At 39.0% G+C, this 19,194-nt stretch overlaps 1 protein-coding gene across 11 annotated transcripts in view; it reads left to right on the top strand.

The window, feature by feature from the left end:
- The window catches only part of TYW3 (tRNA-yW synthesizing protein 3 homolog), a 26,317-nt gene extending 7,123 nt beyond the window's left edge, over positions 1–19,194 (top strand). For 4 of the 11 annotated variants that reach the window (XM_017346171.4, XM_002715915.6, XM_089337193.1 and 1 more), the window contains 3 exons: positions 2,356–2,427; positions 6,706–6,839; positions 16,620–19,194. In XM_017346171.4, coding sequence (XP_017201660.1) covers positions 2,356–2,427; positions 6,706–6,839; positions 16,620–16,830 — 417 coding nt within the window. In that variant the 3' untranslated portion in view covers positions 16,831–19,194. Of the gene's footprint in view, positions 1–2,355; positions 2,428–3,371; positions 3,548–6,705; positions 7,871–11,495; positions 11,529–16,619 lie in introns of those variants that run through there. The other 7 variants (XR_016237278.1, XR_016237279.1, XR_011390151.2 and 4 more) reach the window with 6 other exon arrangements.

Genomic DNA, 19,194 nt, shown 5'->3' with positions numbered 1-19,194 from the left:
TAAAAACCTTAGGCCTCCTCCACCAGAGAGAAGGGAGTGCAGTAAGTATGGAAGGACATAAGTAAGGCATTGGTTGCATTTATGTGGCTTGGCCTAAGGTGATGTCACTGAAGAAGGTGCTAAGGTGCAAAATATAGTTAAGTGTTTGAATCCACAGACATTGCAGTTGCCTGAGGAAGGATAACTGGAGGGAGAAGGGGGAAAAGAAATGAAAAAAAATAAATAAAATAGCTCCTTAGGTCTGGCTTGAGCACCTGGATGTTTGGTAGTCCCCTTTACTCAGATGGGAAGTGCTAGAGGGTGAAGAAGTGGGGAACAGGAATTTGAGTGATACTGAGTGTTGAATGTCTTAAAGACACCTGTCTCCTAGGGCTGCTTTAATGAAATACCGTAGACTGAGTGGCTTAAACAATAGAAAGTTATTTTCTCACCGTTTTCACAGTCTGGATGTTGTAATTGCAAGGTCAAAATGCTGTCAGGGTTATTTTTTCTGAGGCCTCCCTCCTATGTGCTTTAGTGGCTTTTTATCTGTGATTACAGATCACTGGTGTCTTTCTCTTCCCATAAGGATACTGAGATTAGATTAGGGTTCTACCCTTATAACTTCCTTTAACCTTAATTACCACCTTAAAGACCCTATCTCTAAACAGAAACACATTGGGGGTTAGGGTTTCAACATCCGAATTGTGAAGCCCTATGGACACAGTTTAGTTCATAGCAACACCTAAAAGAAAGTTTCAAATAGGTATTTGGGGAGAAGTCTTAAATTTGGAAGCAGTCTGGACTGAAGATACACATGGGGAGATACTACTACACAGTATTTAAAGCCATGAGTCTAGAGAAAGACACCCGGATGGAAAATGTGAAAGGAAAAGAGGGTCTGAGGAACACAATCCCTTTGTGAATGCATGCAGTGTGCCAGGTTTTCCACTAGGTAATATGAGAAATTGGAAAAATCAGATAATATCCCTCCCATAGGGGACTAATGCTTGCATTGCAGGGGAGAGAGGCAGACAGTGTGTAGGTAAACAATCAATATTTTCTCACTGTAATACGTGCTATGAAGGAAATGGAGGGGGTGGTAATACAAGGAAGGACCCTTTGAGGAGATTGCACTGAATGGAAACAAAATGAATGACAAGAATCTAGCCATAGAGAAACAGTCAAAGAGAGAACAACCAATGAAGAGGTTGTTGCAGGAAAGGATTTGGAGTGTGCAAATAACAGAAGGTAAGAGAAGAAGGCAGAGCTGGGTCAAATAGAACATAAAAAGCCATGCTTTAGAGTGTGGATCCCATCCTGGGTTGGTCTGTGGGAAAGGTTTGGAGGAGACAAGAGTGAAAGCAGACACTAATTCGAAGACTGCTGCAGAAGCCAGGGAGAGAGGTGACAGGGACTTTAATTAGAGCAGACAGTGGATATGGAGAGAGCTCAATGAATTTGAAGTGTATTTGGGATATATAATCAGTAGGAGTATAAGAGGGTGGAGGAGTAAAAAGCAGAAAAGCTGACTAGGTTTGGAGCTTTAGCAATTGAATAATGGTAGTATCATTTACTGAGATTGCAAAGACTGGCTGTGAGAGAAATAGGTTCATAATCGGTGGAATCAATTTCAGCGTAGAGATCTGAACTGGAAATGAGATACTTAAACCAGGAAATTGGATAGAATTTCAAAAGCAAACCATATCTTTAGAGCAAGGTTTCTGAGCTTTGGTACTATCAACTTTTGGGGACAAATAATTCTTTGTCTGGGGGCTGCCCTATGCCCTGAAGAATGTTTGAGCAGCATCCCTGCCCTCTGCTCACCATATACCAGTAGTATCCCCTCAACCTGCATCCCTATTTTGAGAACTTGACAACCAACAATGTCTCCAGCCACTGTGAAATATCCACTGGGGAACAAAATCCTTCCTGATAACAACTGAGCTAGAGAATAAAGGGAACCCAGAACTGCCTCTCTGATGATTAGAGGCTGATAAAGTAGCATACCACGTCTTCACATGAGTTCAGAGTTGTTTTTGTTCTTTTTTATGCTAATTTAAAAGATGTTTAAACATTTATTTTATACAATACAGTTATAGGAATGATTATTTTTGGTTATTTTCTGCTTTTAGAAATAATCTCTAGCCAAATGCCTCTGTGTTTTATTGCATTTTAATTTTAACCTTTCTCAGTGACACTTCCAAAGTTGATATTTCAATGTCTAATGCGAATTCTAATAGGACTTTTAAGTGTAGTCCATATTGGTTACCCAAATATCCTTAATAGATTTTGGTGTTGTGTATGTTTCTTCAGATTAAACAGATGATCTTCTTAGCTAGAGTACATGAACTTAACGAGTTTATTTTCTTACAGCATGCAGTGGCAATCAATTCTGGTTTCAGGAACTCTGGCATAACAGTGGGAAAGAGAGGGAAGACTATATTGGTAAGATACATGTTGCCAAAAAGTGGTCCTCTGAGTGTGAAGTGATCCAGGTTATTGAATGACCTTCTATTTAGACACTGCCATTAGTGTCTCCTTATACCAATCTTGCCATTCCCTTGTTCAAAAACCTTCAGTGACATCCACCTTCCATAGGACACTGTCTAGAGTTTAGATTTATTGGAGTTGTTAATTTATAATGCCCTCCTCCACTTTTTTTTTTCTATTTTTTTAACTTTTATTTAATGAATATAAATTTCCAAAGTACAGCTTATGGATTACAATGGCTTCCCCCCCCATAACTTCCCTCCCACCTGCAACCCTCCCCTTTCCCTCTCCCTCCCCCCTTCCATTCACATCAAGATTCATTTTCAATTCTCTTTATATACAGAAGATCAGTTTAGCATATATTAAGTAAAGATTTCAACAGGTTTTTTTTTCCACATAGAAACACAAAGTGAAAAATACTGTTTGAGTACTAGTTATAGCATTAAATCACAATGTACAGCACTTTTTTTTTTAAAGATTTATTTATTTATTTGAAAATCAGAGTTACACAGAGAGAGAAGAGGGAGAGAGAGAGAGAGAGAGAGATCAAGATCTTGCATCTGATGGTTCACTCCCCAATTGGCCGCAATGGCCGGAGCTGCACCAATCCGAAGCCAGGAACCAGGAGCTTCTTCCAGGTCTCCCAGGTGGATGCAGGGGCCCAAGGACTTGGACCATCTTCCACTGCTTTCCCAGGCTATAGCAGAGAGCTGGATTGGAAGTGGAGCAGCTGGGTCTCAACCGGCACTCATATGGGATGCCGACGCTTCAGGCCAGGGCGTTAACCTGCTGTGTTACAGTGCAGGCCCCTCCACTTACTTTCAATTTTTACTTATTTTAGAGTCAAAGAGAAAAAAAGAGATAAAGTATGTGCTTCCATCCTCTGCTTCACTCCCCAGATGCCTGAAATAGTCTCCAGCTGGGGCTGAAGTTGGGCACTAGGAACTCAATCCAGGTCTCCCATATGAATGCCAGAAATTGAATCACTTGAGCCATCATCACTCTCCCAGGATCTGCATTAGCAGAAAGCTGGAGTCAGGAGTGGGAAGCAGGTATCAAACCCAACCACACTGATGTAGGATATGGGCCTTGTAACCAGTGATTTAACCACTAGGCCAAACGTGTGCCCCTCCACTTGATTATAACTTAACTCTTGACTGTGTGCCCTGCTCACCCTGAGTTATCAAGACCCAGTTTATTGAGCACCATGACGTAAGGGAAACAGTCATAGACAGGGAGTCTAAATCTTTGTATTGATATCCCTGAACCACAGCTGTGCTATTTGAACTTGAGATGATTCCTTAATTCCTCAACATGGGAATTTTCTCACCCCTGTCAAGGGCCCAGCAAATTCCATCTGAAGGTCAAGTCCAGGCCACAGGGAGCCATATCCCACTATACCCACTGATTAATTATTAGCTAAGGTTGCTTCTGTGCCACACAGTGACAACATCGAGTAGTTGTGAAAGATACTATATTGTCTATATAAAAAACTTCCAATCCCTGGACTAGATGAACTTTAAGGTCCCTTCTAAGTCCCACATTCTCTTTGAGTAATTTCTTGGTCAAGCTAACCCTTAGTTATATTGCTTTGTCTGATGTCTGGTATCTACTGTTTGAAGTGACATGTATTGTTTATCTTTGAACTATTTCAAATTGCCCTCTATTCTAGCTCCCTAGACTCTCCTATTTTTTTTTCTGCTCCTCCTTCTCTTTGACTTCCTCCTCTCTCTCCCACTTCCTTTCCCTCTTCTGGTTCCCCTTTCTGAGCTTCTCTTCTTCTTACTCCTCTTCCTCCTCCTCCTCTTATCTGAAAGGCAGAGGGATAGCTTTTCCATCTACTGGAAACTACAACAACCAGGTCAGGCCAAAGCTAGGAGGCTGGAACTCAATCTGGGTCTCCCACGTAGGTAACAAGGGATCCGAGTTCTCGAGCCATCATCTGCTGCCTCCCAGGATGCCTGTTAGTAGCAAACTTGATCCAAAGCAGAGGAGCTAGGACTTAAACCAGGAACTCCAATATTGGATACAGGTGTCCCAAGTGGCAACTTTAATCAGTGCTCCAAACAGCAACTCCATGTATTCCATTTTTAACAAAAAGCCTGTTTTGCATATAGAGGTGGCTTACAAAAGAAGACACCAAAACCAGTCAAATAGAAAGCCAAAGCTCAGGCTGGTGCCATCTGCAGTGGCAGCATCCCATATGGGTGCCAGTTTGAGTCCCAGCTGCTCCAGTTCCGACCCAGCTCTCTGCTATGGATGACCTGGGAAAGCAGTAGAAGCTGACCCAAGTCCTTGGGCCCCTGCACCCATGTGGGAGACCCAGAAGAAACTCCTGGCTCCTGGCTTCGGATCTGCACAGCTCCAGCGATTGTGACCAGTTGAGGAGTGAACAGTGGATGGAAGACCTCTCTTTCTCTCTCCCTGCCTCTCCGTCTCTCTCTGTGTAACTCTGACTTTCAAATAAATAAATAAGTCTTTAAAAAAAAAAAAGTCAAAGCTCACAGTACTGGTTTGTGTCCTCACTTCACTCCATGATGCATTTAGTGGCTCAGGCAAGAACAGAGCCATTCTTTCACCCTCCTCTTTCTCACATATTCAGTTGGTTATAGGGCTGAACATTTTGTCTCTCTGACGCCTGACTGCACCTCAGGCCCTCTGCTTAGCCCTCATAATCCCTTACCTTTATCTTTACACTTGTCTCCTGACTGGTCTTCCACTACAGGTCTTCTCCATCAGTCCCTCCAACCAATATTGTTAGCACCCTCTTTTTAAAACATCAAGGTCTCCAGATGTTGTCCTTAATATTCATGGCCATCTCCAAACTATTTTGCATCTACCTATTTATGTTCATTTCCCAATGTTTTAGCCATAGAGAACGGCTAGTTGTCTTCAAATGTATCATTTTCCTTCATGACCCTGTACTTACAAATAAGTTGTTCCAGGGCCGGCGCTGTGGCGCAGCGGGTTAATGCCCTGGCCTGAAGCTCTGGCATCCCATATGGGCGCTGGTTCTAGTCCTGGCTGCTCCTCTTCCGGTCCAGCTCTCTGCTATGGCCTGGGAAAGCAGAAGATGGCCCACGTCCTTGGGCACCTGCACCCACATGGGAGACCGGGAAGAAGCTCCTGGCTCCTGGCTTCAGATCGGCGCAGCTCCGGCTGTTGCAGCCATCTGGGGGAGTGAACCAGTGGATCCCTCTCTCTCTGTCCCTACCTCTCTGTGTAACTCTGTCCTTCAAATAAATAAAATAAATCTTTAAAAAAAAACAAATAAGTTGTTCCTATACTGGAATATCCCCTTGCTTATTTTTGTGTCTGGTAAGATTGCACTTTTCCTTTAAAATCCCAAATTTTAACTGCTGCCTCCCCCAGAAAGCTAAGTCCTAATTCAAATATTGCTTTTGTTCCATACATTGCTAGCATTGTGTGTGTGTGTGTATGTACATGCATGCGTGCATGCATGCCTGTACTTGCATGTATGTTTCTTCTGTCATAACACCTAGGTTGTATAATAATCCTTTGTTCACCTCTTTATTTCCTGCTCTGAAGTATGAGCTTTTAAAGGCAGCAATCATGTTACAGTCTCCTTGTATGTTTATACCTTACATGGGGCCTAGAACATTATAGATATTTGGTAAGATTCATTGAATGAATTCCTATTCTTCATAACAGTTTTCATAGCATGTTGCTATTGTTGTAGACCCAGTGTTTGAGTGTTTGTTTCATCATCAGGATTAAGAAGACTGGTAACCAGAAAGCATGCAAAAATCAGCCACCATGTGTGATAGAGGAGGCATGGTTTACTTTACACTGTGTGGCTAGAAATACCCATACTTAGTTCAAGCAGTGTTAAGAGACTTTTTGGCATCCAATCCCTTTTAGTTTTCCCTTGAGGCTTGTTTTGAGATTTTATTTATTTATTTTCTTTAAATTGTGCATTAAAACTTTCCAAGCTATAGTGAGAATGAAACTGTTAAAGGTTATAGGATTCTTTGATAGTATCTGCTTTTCTGAAAGATAATATGTATGGTGTTTTCTTTAGAATTACTGGTATGATGGGAAAATCTATTTAAATCACCTTTGTTTCAACTGTGTTCAGCTAAATTATATCAAAGCACAAGCTCACGCGAAGCTAAACTATGTTCAAACATAGCCATAACTGAGACTTTTCTTGAATTATCTCCAGTGTCTCCATGTATAAGTCTAAATATCTAAATTGCTCTTTCCTTATAGGCTGTCCGGAGCACACATGGCTTAGAAGTTCCATTAAGCCATAATGGGAAACTGATGGTGACAGAGGAATATGTTGACTTCCTGTTAAATATAGCAAATCAGAAAATGGAGGAAAATAAGAAAAGAATTGAAAGGTATATTAAATGGATATTTCATGTTATTTTTATATGCCTAAGTCATCCTTGAAAATATTAGTACATACCATCTTTAATTTCTAATCTCAACTGATTATCTACTTACAGCTTTATTGTGAATAGTAAAAAGATGATCATGGTAACAGAAGAGAATAGGCAAGATTATAATGGGCACTAAATTGAGCATTCTGGGGGATGGTGGTCACATGGCTGCCAGAAACACACCCCAAGGAGAGAAACTTAATTTCACAGGGGAAGGAGCCCAACAACCACAGGAACCATAACTGATCAGGTTGAGGACAGCTAGGGAAGAGGTGCATGCTGCCACTGGATGTGATCTACCAGTTAACTGCATGGAGTCTCCCTTTGAGAAATGCAGCTTAGTTAATTTTAGTTTGATACAGGTTTTATACCTCTAGTTACTTCTTTTTTTTTTTTTTTTTTTATGAAAGATTTATTTATTTGAAAGACAGTTACAGAGAGAGGTAGAGACAGAGAGAGAGGTCTTCCATCCACTGATCCACTCCCCAATTGGCCGCAACGGCTGGAGCTGCACCAATCCGAAGCCAGGAGCCAGGAGCTTCCTCCAGGTCTCCCACGTGGGTGTAGGGGCCCAAGGACTTGGGCCATCTTCTATTGCTTTCCCAGGCTATAGCAGAGAGCTGGATGGGAAGTGGAGCAGCCAGGACTAGAACTGGTGCCCATATGGGATGCTGTCGTTTCAGGCCAGGGCGTTAACCCACTTGGCCACAGTGCCGGCCCCTCTAGTTACTTCAATACCCAACTCTTACCATAGATTAGATCTAGAATTGACATAATTGTCCAAATAGAAAGGACTATATCTATCAATTCATGTTTATACTCATCTTGTTTTTAAACTTCACTTTCCAGAAGAAACTCTTACTTTTTCCCCAACATTTTCTTGAGTTTTTATATAAAGAAGAAAATATTTTGTTGCCTTTCATAAAGAGAATGCTACTGATTACATCAGCAAGTTGTACATTTCTTAGTTATTAAATGAGTGAGACCAATTTGATGTTATTTGTAATTTATTCTTTACTTCTTCCCTACCCCCTTGATTGTCTCACATCGAGTCAATTATTGTTAAATATCTCTTCAGTGTTGTTTCCATCCTGACTGCTACTTTTTCTATTCAGGGCCATTTCAATAACCTCACTAACAGGCTTTATCAAGTAGAATGCTCCTATTATGTCTCTCTGCTAAGCGATTGTCCATATCCTAATCAGAATCATGTCAGTGAAGTACAAAGGAGTCCTGTTGCCTGCTTAAAATTCTTCATTACCTTCTTGAAGCAGCTAAGGCCGGAAGCACCAATGATAGTGGTGTAGCATGCGGAAAAGCAATAGAACTAGCCTTCAAAGGCAGAACTGCATTCAAATCCTTGTTCTACCAAATTTTTCATCCTAGTTCCACCAAGTTACTCAACTGTCTTGGCTTTATTTTTCCTATCTTTACTTGAGGGAAATATCCATCTTAAAGAATAATTATTTGTATTATAGTCATTTTATGTCATCTGTATAATGACTGGTCCTCCTTGTTATAAATGGACTCTCAGGATAGGATAGGCCTTATCCTTCTCCATTTACTCACAGAATAATAAACCTATACCTATTTCAGTATTACCATCTAGGCTTTCTCAACCAGGCTCCTCATTTGAACCATAAAAGTCACAAATTTTTCAAGTGACTATTTTCTCAATCCTAAGGATAGTGTATAACTGGTACCTCCCTCCTTTTTCTTTAACAAATGAGGAGATACTATCTAACCAATCACACCTTTTTTATTTATTTATTTGAAAGTCAGAGTTAGAGAGAGGTAGAGACAGACTGAGAGAGCAAGAGAGAGAGAGAGAGAGAGAGAGATCTTCCATCTGCTGGTTCAATCCCCAGGTGGCTGCAGTCACTGGGAGGAAGCCAGGAGCTTCCTCTGGGTCTTCCATGTGGGTAGCAGGGGCCCAAGCACACTGGTCATCCTCTTCTGCTTTTCCCAGGCTACTAGCAGGGGCCTGGGTTGGAAGTGGAGTAGCCAGGATGCAAAGCAGCACCCATATGGGATGCTGGTGTCGCAGATGACACCTCTGCCTGCTATAGCACACTGCCAGCTGCAGCACATACCATTTAAATACAAGAGAAATTAATCCAATACATATAATGGATGTCTTAGGACACTAGAACTTAATTTTCTAGCTGAACTCTGGTTGAGAAAAACTGACACAAAACCTGGCCATAAAGTGCTTTAAGCAAACATTTTAACTAAAGTGATGACTTCAGGTAAGCAACGCAAGTGTACCTCTACACTCTGCCAGACTAGAGTTAAACCCTATGTAGGCACTCATTGTACCTTTCCAAAAGCTTACTCCATTAAATAGTAATCCAGTGAGACTGTTTGCTAAAACACTGGAAGTAGCAAATCAGTTTTTTCTGTTTCCTTACTTGAATTTCAACAAGATTATAAATATAGCCCAAGATCAACTAACTATACACCTGGTGAAGTTAATTGAGCCACGTTCACCAACTATAAAATCAAATTATGTTTTAAATCCATTGACTGAAAAATATGCTTTGAGATTATAGTGTGCATGCTGCTATCAAGAGAGCCATGCTCATCATATAAAATCAGGGAAAAATTAAAGAAGGGTAAAAACTGTCTTAAGATACTGATTAGAAGATTACATGTGAATTCAGAAAGTGTGAACAAATTAGGGAGCTCCTTTGGGAACAGCTGTACATTCAACCAAATGCACAGAAAGTGTTACTCTTCTGATGTTGAAAAGAGAAAAAAATAAATGCTGGAGGTGCAATCAGACATTGGGTACAAAAACTGTTTTGTCATAGGACCAAAGTTTTATAATTTGAATATGTTAGAAAATTTTTAAAGCACAAAAAACCCTACGCAGTAACACTTTAGCAATAAGAAATATTCTAGAAACTTGAAAAATAAGAAGTAAAATCATTTTAACAGCAAAAGGTCTTATTTGTTAAAAAAAAAAATTCCCAAGCCCCCTTCTTAGTGGAACTCAAGAACAGTTACGTTTCTGTGGTTTCTGGAGCTAGGCAAGACAAGGCCTGCAAGTAGCAGCCTGCTTTATAAACAGCTGATTTGGAGAATGGAAGAGACAGGAACTGACACCAGACATAGTCAGATAATTTCATACATAACGATTTGCAGGTGAAAACCATGAAGTCTGCAGATCTGTTTACTAACTACAAGAGGAAAGTTTTCTTTGTATCTGTTAGTAAGAGCTCGGTGCATAGATCACATGAAACCACCATTTGGCTGTGAGTAGAATGAAATTAGCCATGTTCGTCTTCTCATCAACTGTGTAACAAGAAGATTTTAAATAAAATGTAAAATAAAAGGGCTGACTATATTGGCATATAATGTTGTTAAGAACAAAGCAAATCCGAAATAAAAAGTAATTGACTGTATTTCCAATGGTTGATTTTTTTAAGATTTGTGTGTGTGTGTGTGTGTGGTAAAATATATAAGAATAAAACATGAAATTTACATTTTAACTAATGGCACTAAGTACATTCACATTGCTATATAGCATTCTCTCTGCCCATCCCCAATACTTTTTCATCATCCAAAACTGAAATTTAGAACTCATTAAACAACTCCCATTAGCCATACTCTCAGTCCCTGGTAAACACAGTTTTAAGTTTCTATGAATTTGACTAGTATGAGAAACATAGAATATTTATTTGTTCTTTTGTGTTGTCTTATTTCACTTAGCTAATGTTTTCAAGGCTCATCTATGCTGTAGCATGCATCAGAATCTCATTTCTCTTTGAATAAGTACTCCATTATATTCGTAAGCTGCATTTTGCTTATTTGCCCGTGGATATTTGGGTTGTGAATTACACTATTCTCAACATTCTCAACATTGGTATACACACTTCCAAGTCCGTTTCCAGTTCTTTTTGTGGAACTGCTGGGTTGTATAGTAATTCTATGTTTACTTTTTTAAGCATCACAATATAGGTTTGTATAGCAGCTTCACCATTTTGTATTCCCAACATAAAGAAAATGGAACCGCATCCTGGCTAATACTTTATCTTTTTCTTTTTTTAGTGATAACCATCCTAAAAGGTGTGAAGTGGAATTTCACTGTTGTCTTGCTTTGTATTTCTGCAATGATGTGATGTTTAGAATCATTTCATGTGTTTATTGGCCATCTATCTCCTTTATTTGGAGAAATAGCTATTCAAGTCCTTTGATCATTTTAACATTTGATTGTTTTTTTTTGTTATATTTTTTATAGACTATAGATATTAATCTCTTATCAGGTATATGAGTTGCAAATATTTTCCTCACTCTGTGTAATGCCTTTTCACTCTCTTATAGTATCCTTTTGTGCAAAAAAGTTTTATATTTGATGAAGTCCAATTTATTTTTCTTGTTATTGCTTTTGGTGTTATATCCAAGAAATCATGGCTGAATTTAGTATAATGAATCATATCCCCTATTTTTTCTTCTAAGAGTTTTATAATTTCAGTTCTTATATTTATTTAGGTTATTTTGACTTATTTTGAGTAACCAATGGTTGAATTTTTAATCTAATGAGTAAATGACTCAGTTAAAGGCTGATGAATCTTTTTTGTCACTTTTTTTCCCCCGCAACTGCTTTCCAAGTTACATGTGAACTCTACGTGGAACCCAGCCCAGGTCTGTTCTCAGTCTTTCCCAGGTTATATAGTACTTGTATCTTGGCAGCAGGGATACCAGGTATTTCCAGAATAGTCTTTAATCCATCATAGAAGTGATAGATAGGATGAGGATGAATGAGTGTTTATTCTTTCAATAAATACTTCAATAGAAACCTACCATAAGGCACTAGAATTCAAGATGAATCTGACATGGATCCTTCTGGGACAGCTCTTATGTAGCATAACTGGGAGTTCAGGCAGGCACATAAATAATTATAATTCAACATGGAAAATAGCAAGTATTGTAAGAGTGGTATAAAATAGGATTTCAAAAGAGGAAGTAAAGTTCATTTGAGCAGAGGGAGTGTAATCCAAGAAAGCTTCTTGGAAGAGATCAGTGAACTGTGCCTTAAAGGAAGGCAGGTTTCTTAAAAGAAGAACCCTGGGAAAAGGAGGAATTGGTTGGTGGGTAGAAGGAATAGGATGAACAGAGAAAAATAAGTGACCACATGTAAGCCATAAATAGGGATAAGGAAATGTTTTGATTTACCTAAAAGATAAGAGGAGCAAGAATTACAGTTACATCTCTTTGCAGTGTTCCTTCATGTTTATGGTACTCCTTTCTAGTTTTGTTGTTGATTTCTCTTATCTCACCTTCTCATTAGATACTGTTGTTCAAGATTCTGTCCCTGGCCCATGGCTTCAGCTGCTTCATTTATTCTGGGAAGTTTTCCAAATCTCTCTAGACTTCTGGGCCCGCATATCCAATAACCTATTGAACATATTTAATTAAAATATCCCTGCAGCCTTTTGTTAATATTCTTATCCTGGTTTGAACAGCACAGCCAATTCCTTGGTTCACATTCTTAACTCCATTTTCTATCATTACAATATAAGTCTCAGAGTTAAAACAGAGATGACAATTGCTTAATGGCAGGTATGTTTATTTTTGCCCATTACAACATAGCATATAGAAGATAGGACTTCTCCCTGTACCTAATGCCCCTGCCACACACAGATACACACGAAATATCTCTTATCCTAAAACAGTGTCTAGCTCCTATTAGAAGTCCAATAATGTTTTTTTGAGTTAATCATAAACGATAAAGGAACTTGAAACTTAAAACATTATATTGAGTTCCCCAAAGGCCAAGACAGTTTCATATTCATCATTGTATTCTGAGTTTCTTGCATGAGAATACCAGTTAACAAATGTTTATTGGATCTATTGACTGATTTTTTTCCATAATCATGCTACTTAGAAAGCTTCAGAGCATTAAGATGACTATTCTAAACACATGTAAGATTATTCAGGGAGCAGGAGGAAACTCTTGCTACAGTCTAGGTAAAAAGTTACAGGTCCATGAGTATCAAGATGAATGGAGCCAGTGCCACTGCTCACTTGGCTAATCCTCCGCCTGTGGCGCTGGTACCCCAGGTTCTAGTCCCGGTTGGAGCGCTGGATTCTATCCCGGTTGCTCCTCTTCCAGTCCAGCTCTCTGCTGTGGCCCAGGAAGGCAGTGGAGGATGGCCCAAGTGCTTGGGCCCTGCACCCCATGGGAGACCAGGAGGAAGCACCAGGCTCCTGGCTTCAGATCGGTGTGGCGCGCCGGCCGCAGCGCACCAGCTGTAGCGGCCATTAGGGGGGTGAACCAACAGAAGGAAGACCTTTCTCTGTCTCTCTCTCTCTCACTGTCTAATTCTGCCTGTCAATAAAAAAAAATAAAGATGAATGGAATAATAACTGTAGACTACCCACCCAGCATGGCGACAGATTAAAAATGGCAGTAATTCAGAGAAGGAGTGGTAAAGGATAACAGATGTCAGACTCCTCAGAGTTACTAATCATATCTTTTCTATAAAGGGAACTAAAGAAGTTAAATAAATAACTCACATTCCCTATATACATAAGATCAAAGAAGTCAATAATATAAAGTGAAAACATATTTTATCTTTTGATAGTTTCTCTTTGGGTAGCCACTACTCACACCTTCCACCCCTTGCCTCATTTTGTTGTGGGGAGTAGTCATAATTCCCCTCTTAACACATGGCCAGCTTCTATTATCCTTGTCATTCAGCTCAGGCATCAGATGTTTTTCTGAGGAGGATTTCAGGATCTCAGTTGCAGCAGTGTGCCCTAAGTGTGCTCCCTCTTTTTGTTCTGTGTTCTTTTTTTCACACCTGTTAAAAATGGCTTTATGGCTCTACAGCTCCTCTTAAGCCATAAGCTTCTTGAGGGCACAGGCCACAGACCACATCTTCTACCTGTTTCCAGTACCTGGCACAGGCCCTGTGACATATATTTGTGTGTGTGTGTTTTTAAAATAAAACATGCTATAGCTTAATCAGTTAAAGTTCAAATTCATGATATATCAGAATCTTCAATATTTGTAAATGTTGAAAACCTAGAAGTGTGTGAAGTTGTGCCTAGATTTCCTGAGTTCTATATTCCTGTTTCAGAAGCCAAAGAAGTTCCAGTTTTTATTGCAAGTAGCTCTCTAACTGACCTTGAAAAACAAGATTTCAATTTCTCAGGGCTGGCCTGAAGAATTCTCCTTTGTAAAGAGAACTAAATATAAGTTGTCCTATGGTGTTATAATCTTGATTGCAGTGATGGAGAAATGGAAGACAATTTGGTTTCATTTCAAGGGAGAGGAAAAAAAATCCAATTACCTGAGCATACATTTGTTTCATACTCAAATACTCAGAGTTCTTTTTGTTGTCTTTGAAAGCTGTGAAAATTACATTTTGAGAATTGGGCTTTAGAATGTGTAGAGAGGGTCATAGTATAAAGGGAGAACATATTATTGGAAAACAAATTTTTGATTTGTTAAAATGGTTTTTCAAAGGACTTTGAAAGTTCTCTTTTAAAAAGAGGAAAGAAAGAAAACTAGTATTTGAAATTTTTATTCTTGACTTTCAGCAAGAAAGAATCTTTGTTCCATTTTATCTGTTGTTTTTTGATACCCTAAGGATGTAGAGGATGTAGTTTTGAATTCTTAGGTTCTTTAATGGAAGATTAAAGTAACATATCTGTTCAAGTCATTTTATTCAAGCTGTTAATTCTCTGTGATGATAAATGAACAACTTAATCTTATCTTTCACTTCCTAAGATAAAACATAATTCAGAAACAAGACTAAGTTACATAAGCATAAAGTGCACAGTGGCAAAAATGGCAGAAGAGGGGCTGGCACTGTGGCATAGCAGGTGAAGCCGCTGCCTGCAGTGCTGGCATCCCATATGGGTGCCAGTTCTAGTCCCGGCTGCTCTACTTCCAATCCAGCTCTCTGTTATGGTCTGGGAAGACAGTAAAAGATGGTCCAAGTCCTTGGGCCCCTGCACCTCCGTGGGAGACCTGGAGGATGCTCCAAGCTCCTGGCTTCGGACTGACCCAGCTCTGGCCATTGCGGCCATTTGGGGAGAGAACCAGCAGATAGGAGACTTCTCTCTCTCTGCCTCTGCCTCTCTGTAACTCTGCCTTTCAGATAAATAAATAAATCTTTTTTAAAAAATGGCAGAATAGGTTGCCTGTCATGGATAGCACCACCTGATAAGAAAAGGTTGATTTATACCATCGGAATACTCAGATTTGTGTTTGAGATTGAAATGGGTCATTCTATTAGATTATTCTGAACAGACAATATGGAACATGAGAAGAAAACCAGGAATTGAAGCTACTTAAAATGGTGATAAGACCTAGGAAAAAAAGATCAGGCCAGGTGTAACATTCCTCATGAACCTAAGGGCCTGAGCAGAATATATTGGTAGGTGGAATATGAGGGACAGAAAAACAAAGGTCGCCTGGCAAAGTGTTGATGAGCCAGTGGAACTCACCTCTTGGATAGACAGGCTATGAAAAGAATAAGCAGCCCCGACCTGAGAAGAATGAAGGCAGATGTCTGCAGGGAAGTCAAGTTTCAGTCAGGTAAGGATATAAAGAGTACATTAAATGGGAAGTTGTTATCACCAATCAAGGCTCCAAAAGTTAAATGTTAATGTTTCTCAGTCTTTTTCCTTTCACTGTACTTCATTTTTTGAGAGTGATTTATTCATTGATGAAATAGTTATTGAGCACCTTTTGTATGTCAGGCAAGGCACTGGATATCAAGGTATACAGTGGTGAGTCAATATGTTCTTGAAATATGGGTATATGTGGTAATCGTGTTGTGTATGTATTAGAGTTGTGTGGAGTTTTTGGGAACAGGTGAACTTTTGGAATTTTAGAGCCTTTACAGGTGGAATTTAGCCTCCTCATTGAATTAAAGAAGGATGAAAATTGTTCTAAATAGCAATCTATTCTGTAGATAAAATATTTCCTATCAGGAGCAGGCATTTAGGCTAGTGATTAAGATGCCTACATTCTACATCAGAGTGCCTGGGTTTGATTCTTGACTCCAGCTTCCTGCTAATGCAGACCCTGGGAGGCAGTAATGATGGCTCAAGTGATTGGGCTCCTGCCACCCAAGTGGGAGACCTGGGTTGAGTTCTCAGCTCTTGACTTTGTTCCCACCCCCACCCAGTTGGCCATTTGGGGTATATAGGGAACCAGAGGATGGGATCTCCCCTTCCAAATAAATAGATAAATAATTTTAAAATTCTCTGTCATAGTCTCCCAGTATAATAGGGCAAACAAGCAAGGTAAATCCCTAAAATGACAAGGGAGTTCTCAACTTCCAGATTATTCTAACTTGGCACCTAGTAGAATGCATCCATAGTTATTTCTTTATTCAGTAGTTATTTCTCATTGAGCATATTCTTAGTGACTGATAGATAGAGCACTATACTACATGCTAAGAATATAACAGAAAACAAGTGGATAGAGTCATTGACTCAATGATATCTATCTTGTAGAAAAATGGTCATTATTGTGCATTATTGTCACTACTGTGCCAGTAACTGCAAAGGACTTACATATGTCATCTTTCATCCTCTGACGACCCTACCAGATACAGTGATGAGGGCAAGATACATATTATTTCTTCAATATATTATGTATTTATAAGGCTAATATGAAACATTGTCAAATTTACATGATTTACAAGTTCTAAGTGCATGTCCGTCATTTGGTTTCAGAACACAGCTGTAACAGTAGTGCTTCTTTCTTGACAGGTTTTACAGCTGCCTACAACATGCTTTGAAAAGGGAAACTATTACTAACTCACAGACTGAGATCAAAGACCCATTTGATACTCACAAGAAAAAAAGAAACCAAGAAAAATCACATTACAAACGTATTACTGAAGACTGTGACAAAGAACTTGAAAATGATGATGCTGACGATCCAGGAATCAATGTCACTATCTTCCCTGAAGATTACTAAGATTTGTTTTGAAGTGTCTTGGTAGAAGAATACTTCTAATAGGTTTTATAAAGCTACTCTTTATAGGAGTATCTGGTGAGTGTATCAGTCATCCAGAATAGCAAGATTTCATTTCTCTATAATTTAGGGAAACCTATTTTATAAACATAGATGGCTTAAATTTTTTTAAATAGATGCAATAATTGTACATAGCTATGGTGTACAACGTACTATTTCATGTGTATATTGTATAATGTCAAATCAGGGTAAAGATACATACTTCCTCAAACATTCCTCAAACATTTGACATTTCTTTATTATAAAAATGTTCAAAATCCTGTCTTCTAGATTTTTTTAGTAGATAAGTATGCAGTGCATTAACATCTGTAGTCACCTTACTATGCAACAGAACCCTAGAGCTTCTTTCTTCTATTTAGCTATAACTTAGTACTCACTAATCAATCCAACACTCTCTCCTCCATTCCCTCCGCAGTCTCTGGTAACCACCATTATAGGTTTTATTTATTTAAAAGGCAGAGTAATGGATGAAGAGTGAGATCTTCTACTCCCTGGTTCACTCCCCAAATGGCTGCAGCAGCAGGGGCTGGGCCAAGCCAAAGTCAAGAGCCAGGAACTCCATCCAGGTGTCCAACATTGGTAGCAAGGACTGAAGTACTTGAGCCATTATCCCCTACCTCCCTAGGTGCATTAGCAGGAAGTTGGGTCAGAAACATGGTAGCCATGACTCGAACTAGCAAGCCTGTATGGAATGTAGGCATCATTGCAAACGCACCAACGCACCACAACATCCGCCCCACCACCAATATCCTTTTAACTTCTACAAGTTAACCTTTTGTTTGTACCACATAAATGAAATCATATAATACTAAAAATAGCTATGTATAATATTTGTTACTTAAATACCACCACTTTTAGTCACAGAATTATTGCAAAGTAAAATTATGATTTTAATGCCTCTCTTTTGTTTCAGTTTCTACTTCGAAACAGAAAAAGTAAATATAATATTGTTCGAACAGAATCTTAACATCAGAGGTATTTGATTAACGATTATAGTAACATTTTACTTATCTTTAAATCTCAGTCCTTTCAAGGATAGTCAGAATTTGCTTCTGTTGCCATAGAATCTAGTAACAAATGTTTTTCCTCCTTTTGATCTGTGGATAAAAGGACTGATGGCCTTTGGTTTAGGGCAAAATACCTGATCCCTTTCCCCATCATTTCACAAACCAGGGTTTGCTACTAATACCTTCTCTGTGAAACAGATAGACATAGCTTTTTCAAATCAAGCCTAATCAGAAGTGATAACTGAGACATGGTATCCTAATAGAACAAATGCACTATGGAAAAATGAGGGCATCAGAAGCCTTCCATTGGAATTCTGACTGCTACATGGAACTTGGAGATCTTTGAGCATGCCACTTACTTTCCAGGGGCTTCCATTTTCTCTTCTCTGCAGAACTCTTTCATTTGATGTGATCCTATTTATTTATTTTCCTTTTGTTGCCTGACCTTTTGGTGTGATATCCAAAAAGTCATTGCCAATGCCAGTGTCAAGGATCTTGACCCTTATGTTTTCTTCTGGGAGTTTTATGGTTTCACATCTTATATTTAGCTCTTATGTCCATTCTGAGTTGACTCTAAGGAATGGTGTAAGGTCAGACTCTAGTTTTTTTCACATGAAAAATCCAGCTTTCAAGCACCATTAACTTTCCCCATTATGTCTCCTTAAAGCCATTGTCAAAAATTAGTTGACTGTGTATATGGTTGGTTTTATTTCAGTAATTCTGATACCTGCCATATTTATAGAAGTGTTGATAGTTTAAAATCTGAAAGCAAGAGTGCCATTTAACCTTGCAGTTGAGATGCTCATGTCCCATATTGAAATACCTGGGTTTGATTCCTGGTTCTAGCTCCTGACTCCAGCTTCCTGCTGCTATAGACTGGAATCCATTGGTGATGATTCAAGTAATTGGGCTTCTGCTACCCATGTGGGAGATGTAGATTGAGTTTCTGACTCCCTGTTTCAACCCTTTGGCCATTGCAGACATTTGAAAAGTGAACCAGCAGATAGGAGCTCTCTTAGTGTCCATCTGTCAATTTTTTAGATTGTGAATGTATGTACTCATAGACTATTAGCATATATTACTACTTCATTGTAAAATAAAGATGTTTTCATACCCTATTTATTGCCAAATCATAAAAATTATACATTTAAAGGGAAATTACTAGTTAGTGCTAGAACTAATAAATTAAAAGATACAAATGCCAGAATGTCAACTGAGAAAAATTATATGGTAGTAAATATTAAGCTGTGGTTGTGACTTTTCTTAATATTTTTATAATAAAATCTTAACTTTATATAAA

The sequence above is a fragment of the Oryctolagus cuniculus genome, chromosome 7 (assembly GCF_051225735.1).
Source record: "Oryctolagus cuniculus isolate XC-2025 breed Fujian yellow rabbit chromosome 7, ASM5122573v1, whole genome shotgun sequence".
NCBI lineage: Eukaryota > Metazoa > Chordata > Mammalia > Lagomorpha > Leporidae > Oryctolagus > Oryctolagus cuniculus.
The sequence above is the reverse complement of the archived record's forward strand: the minus strand, read 5'-3'. Positions and strand labels throughout refer to the sequence as shown.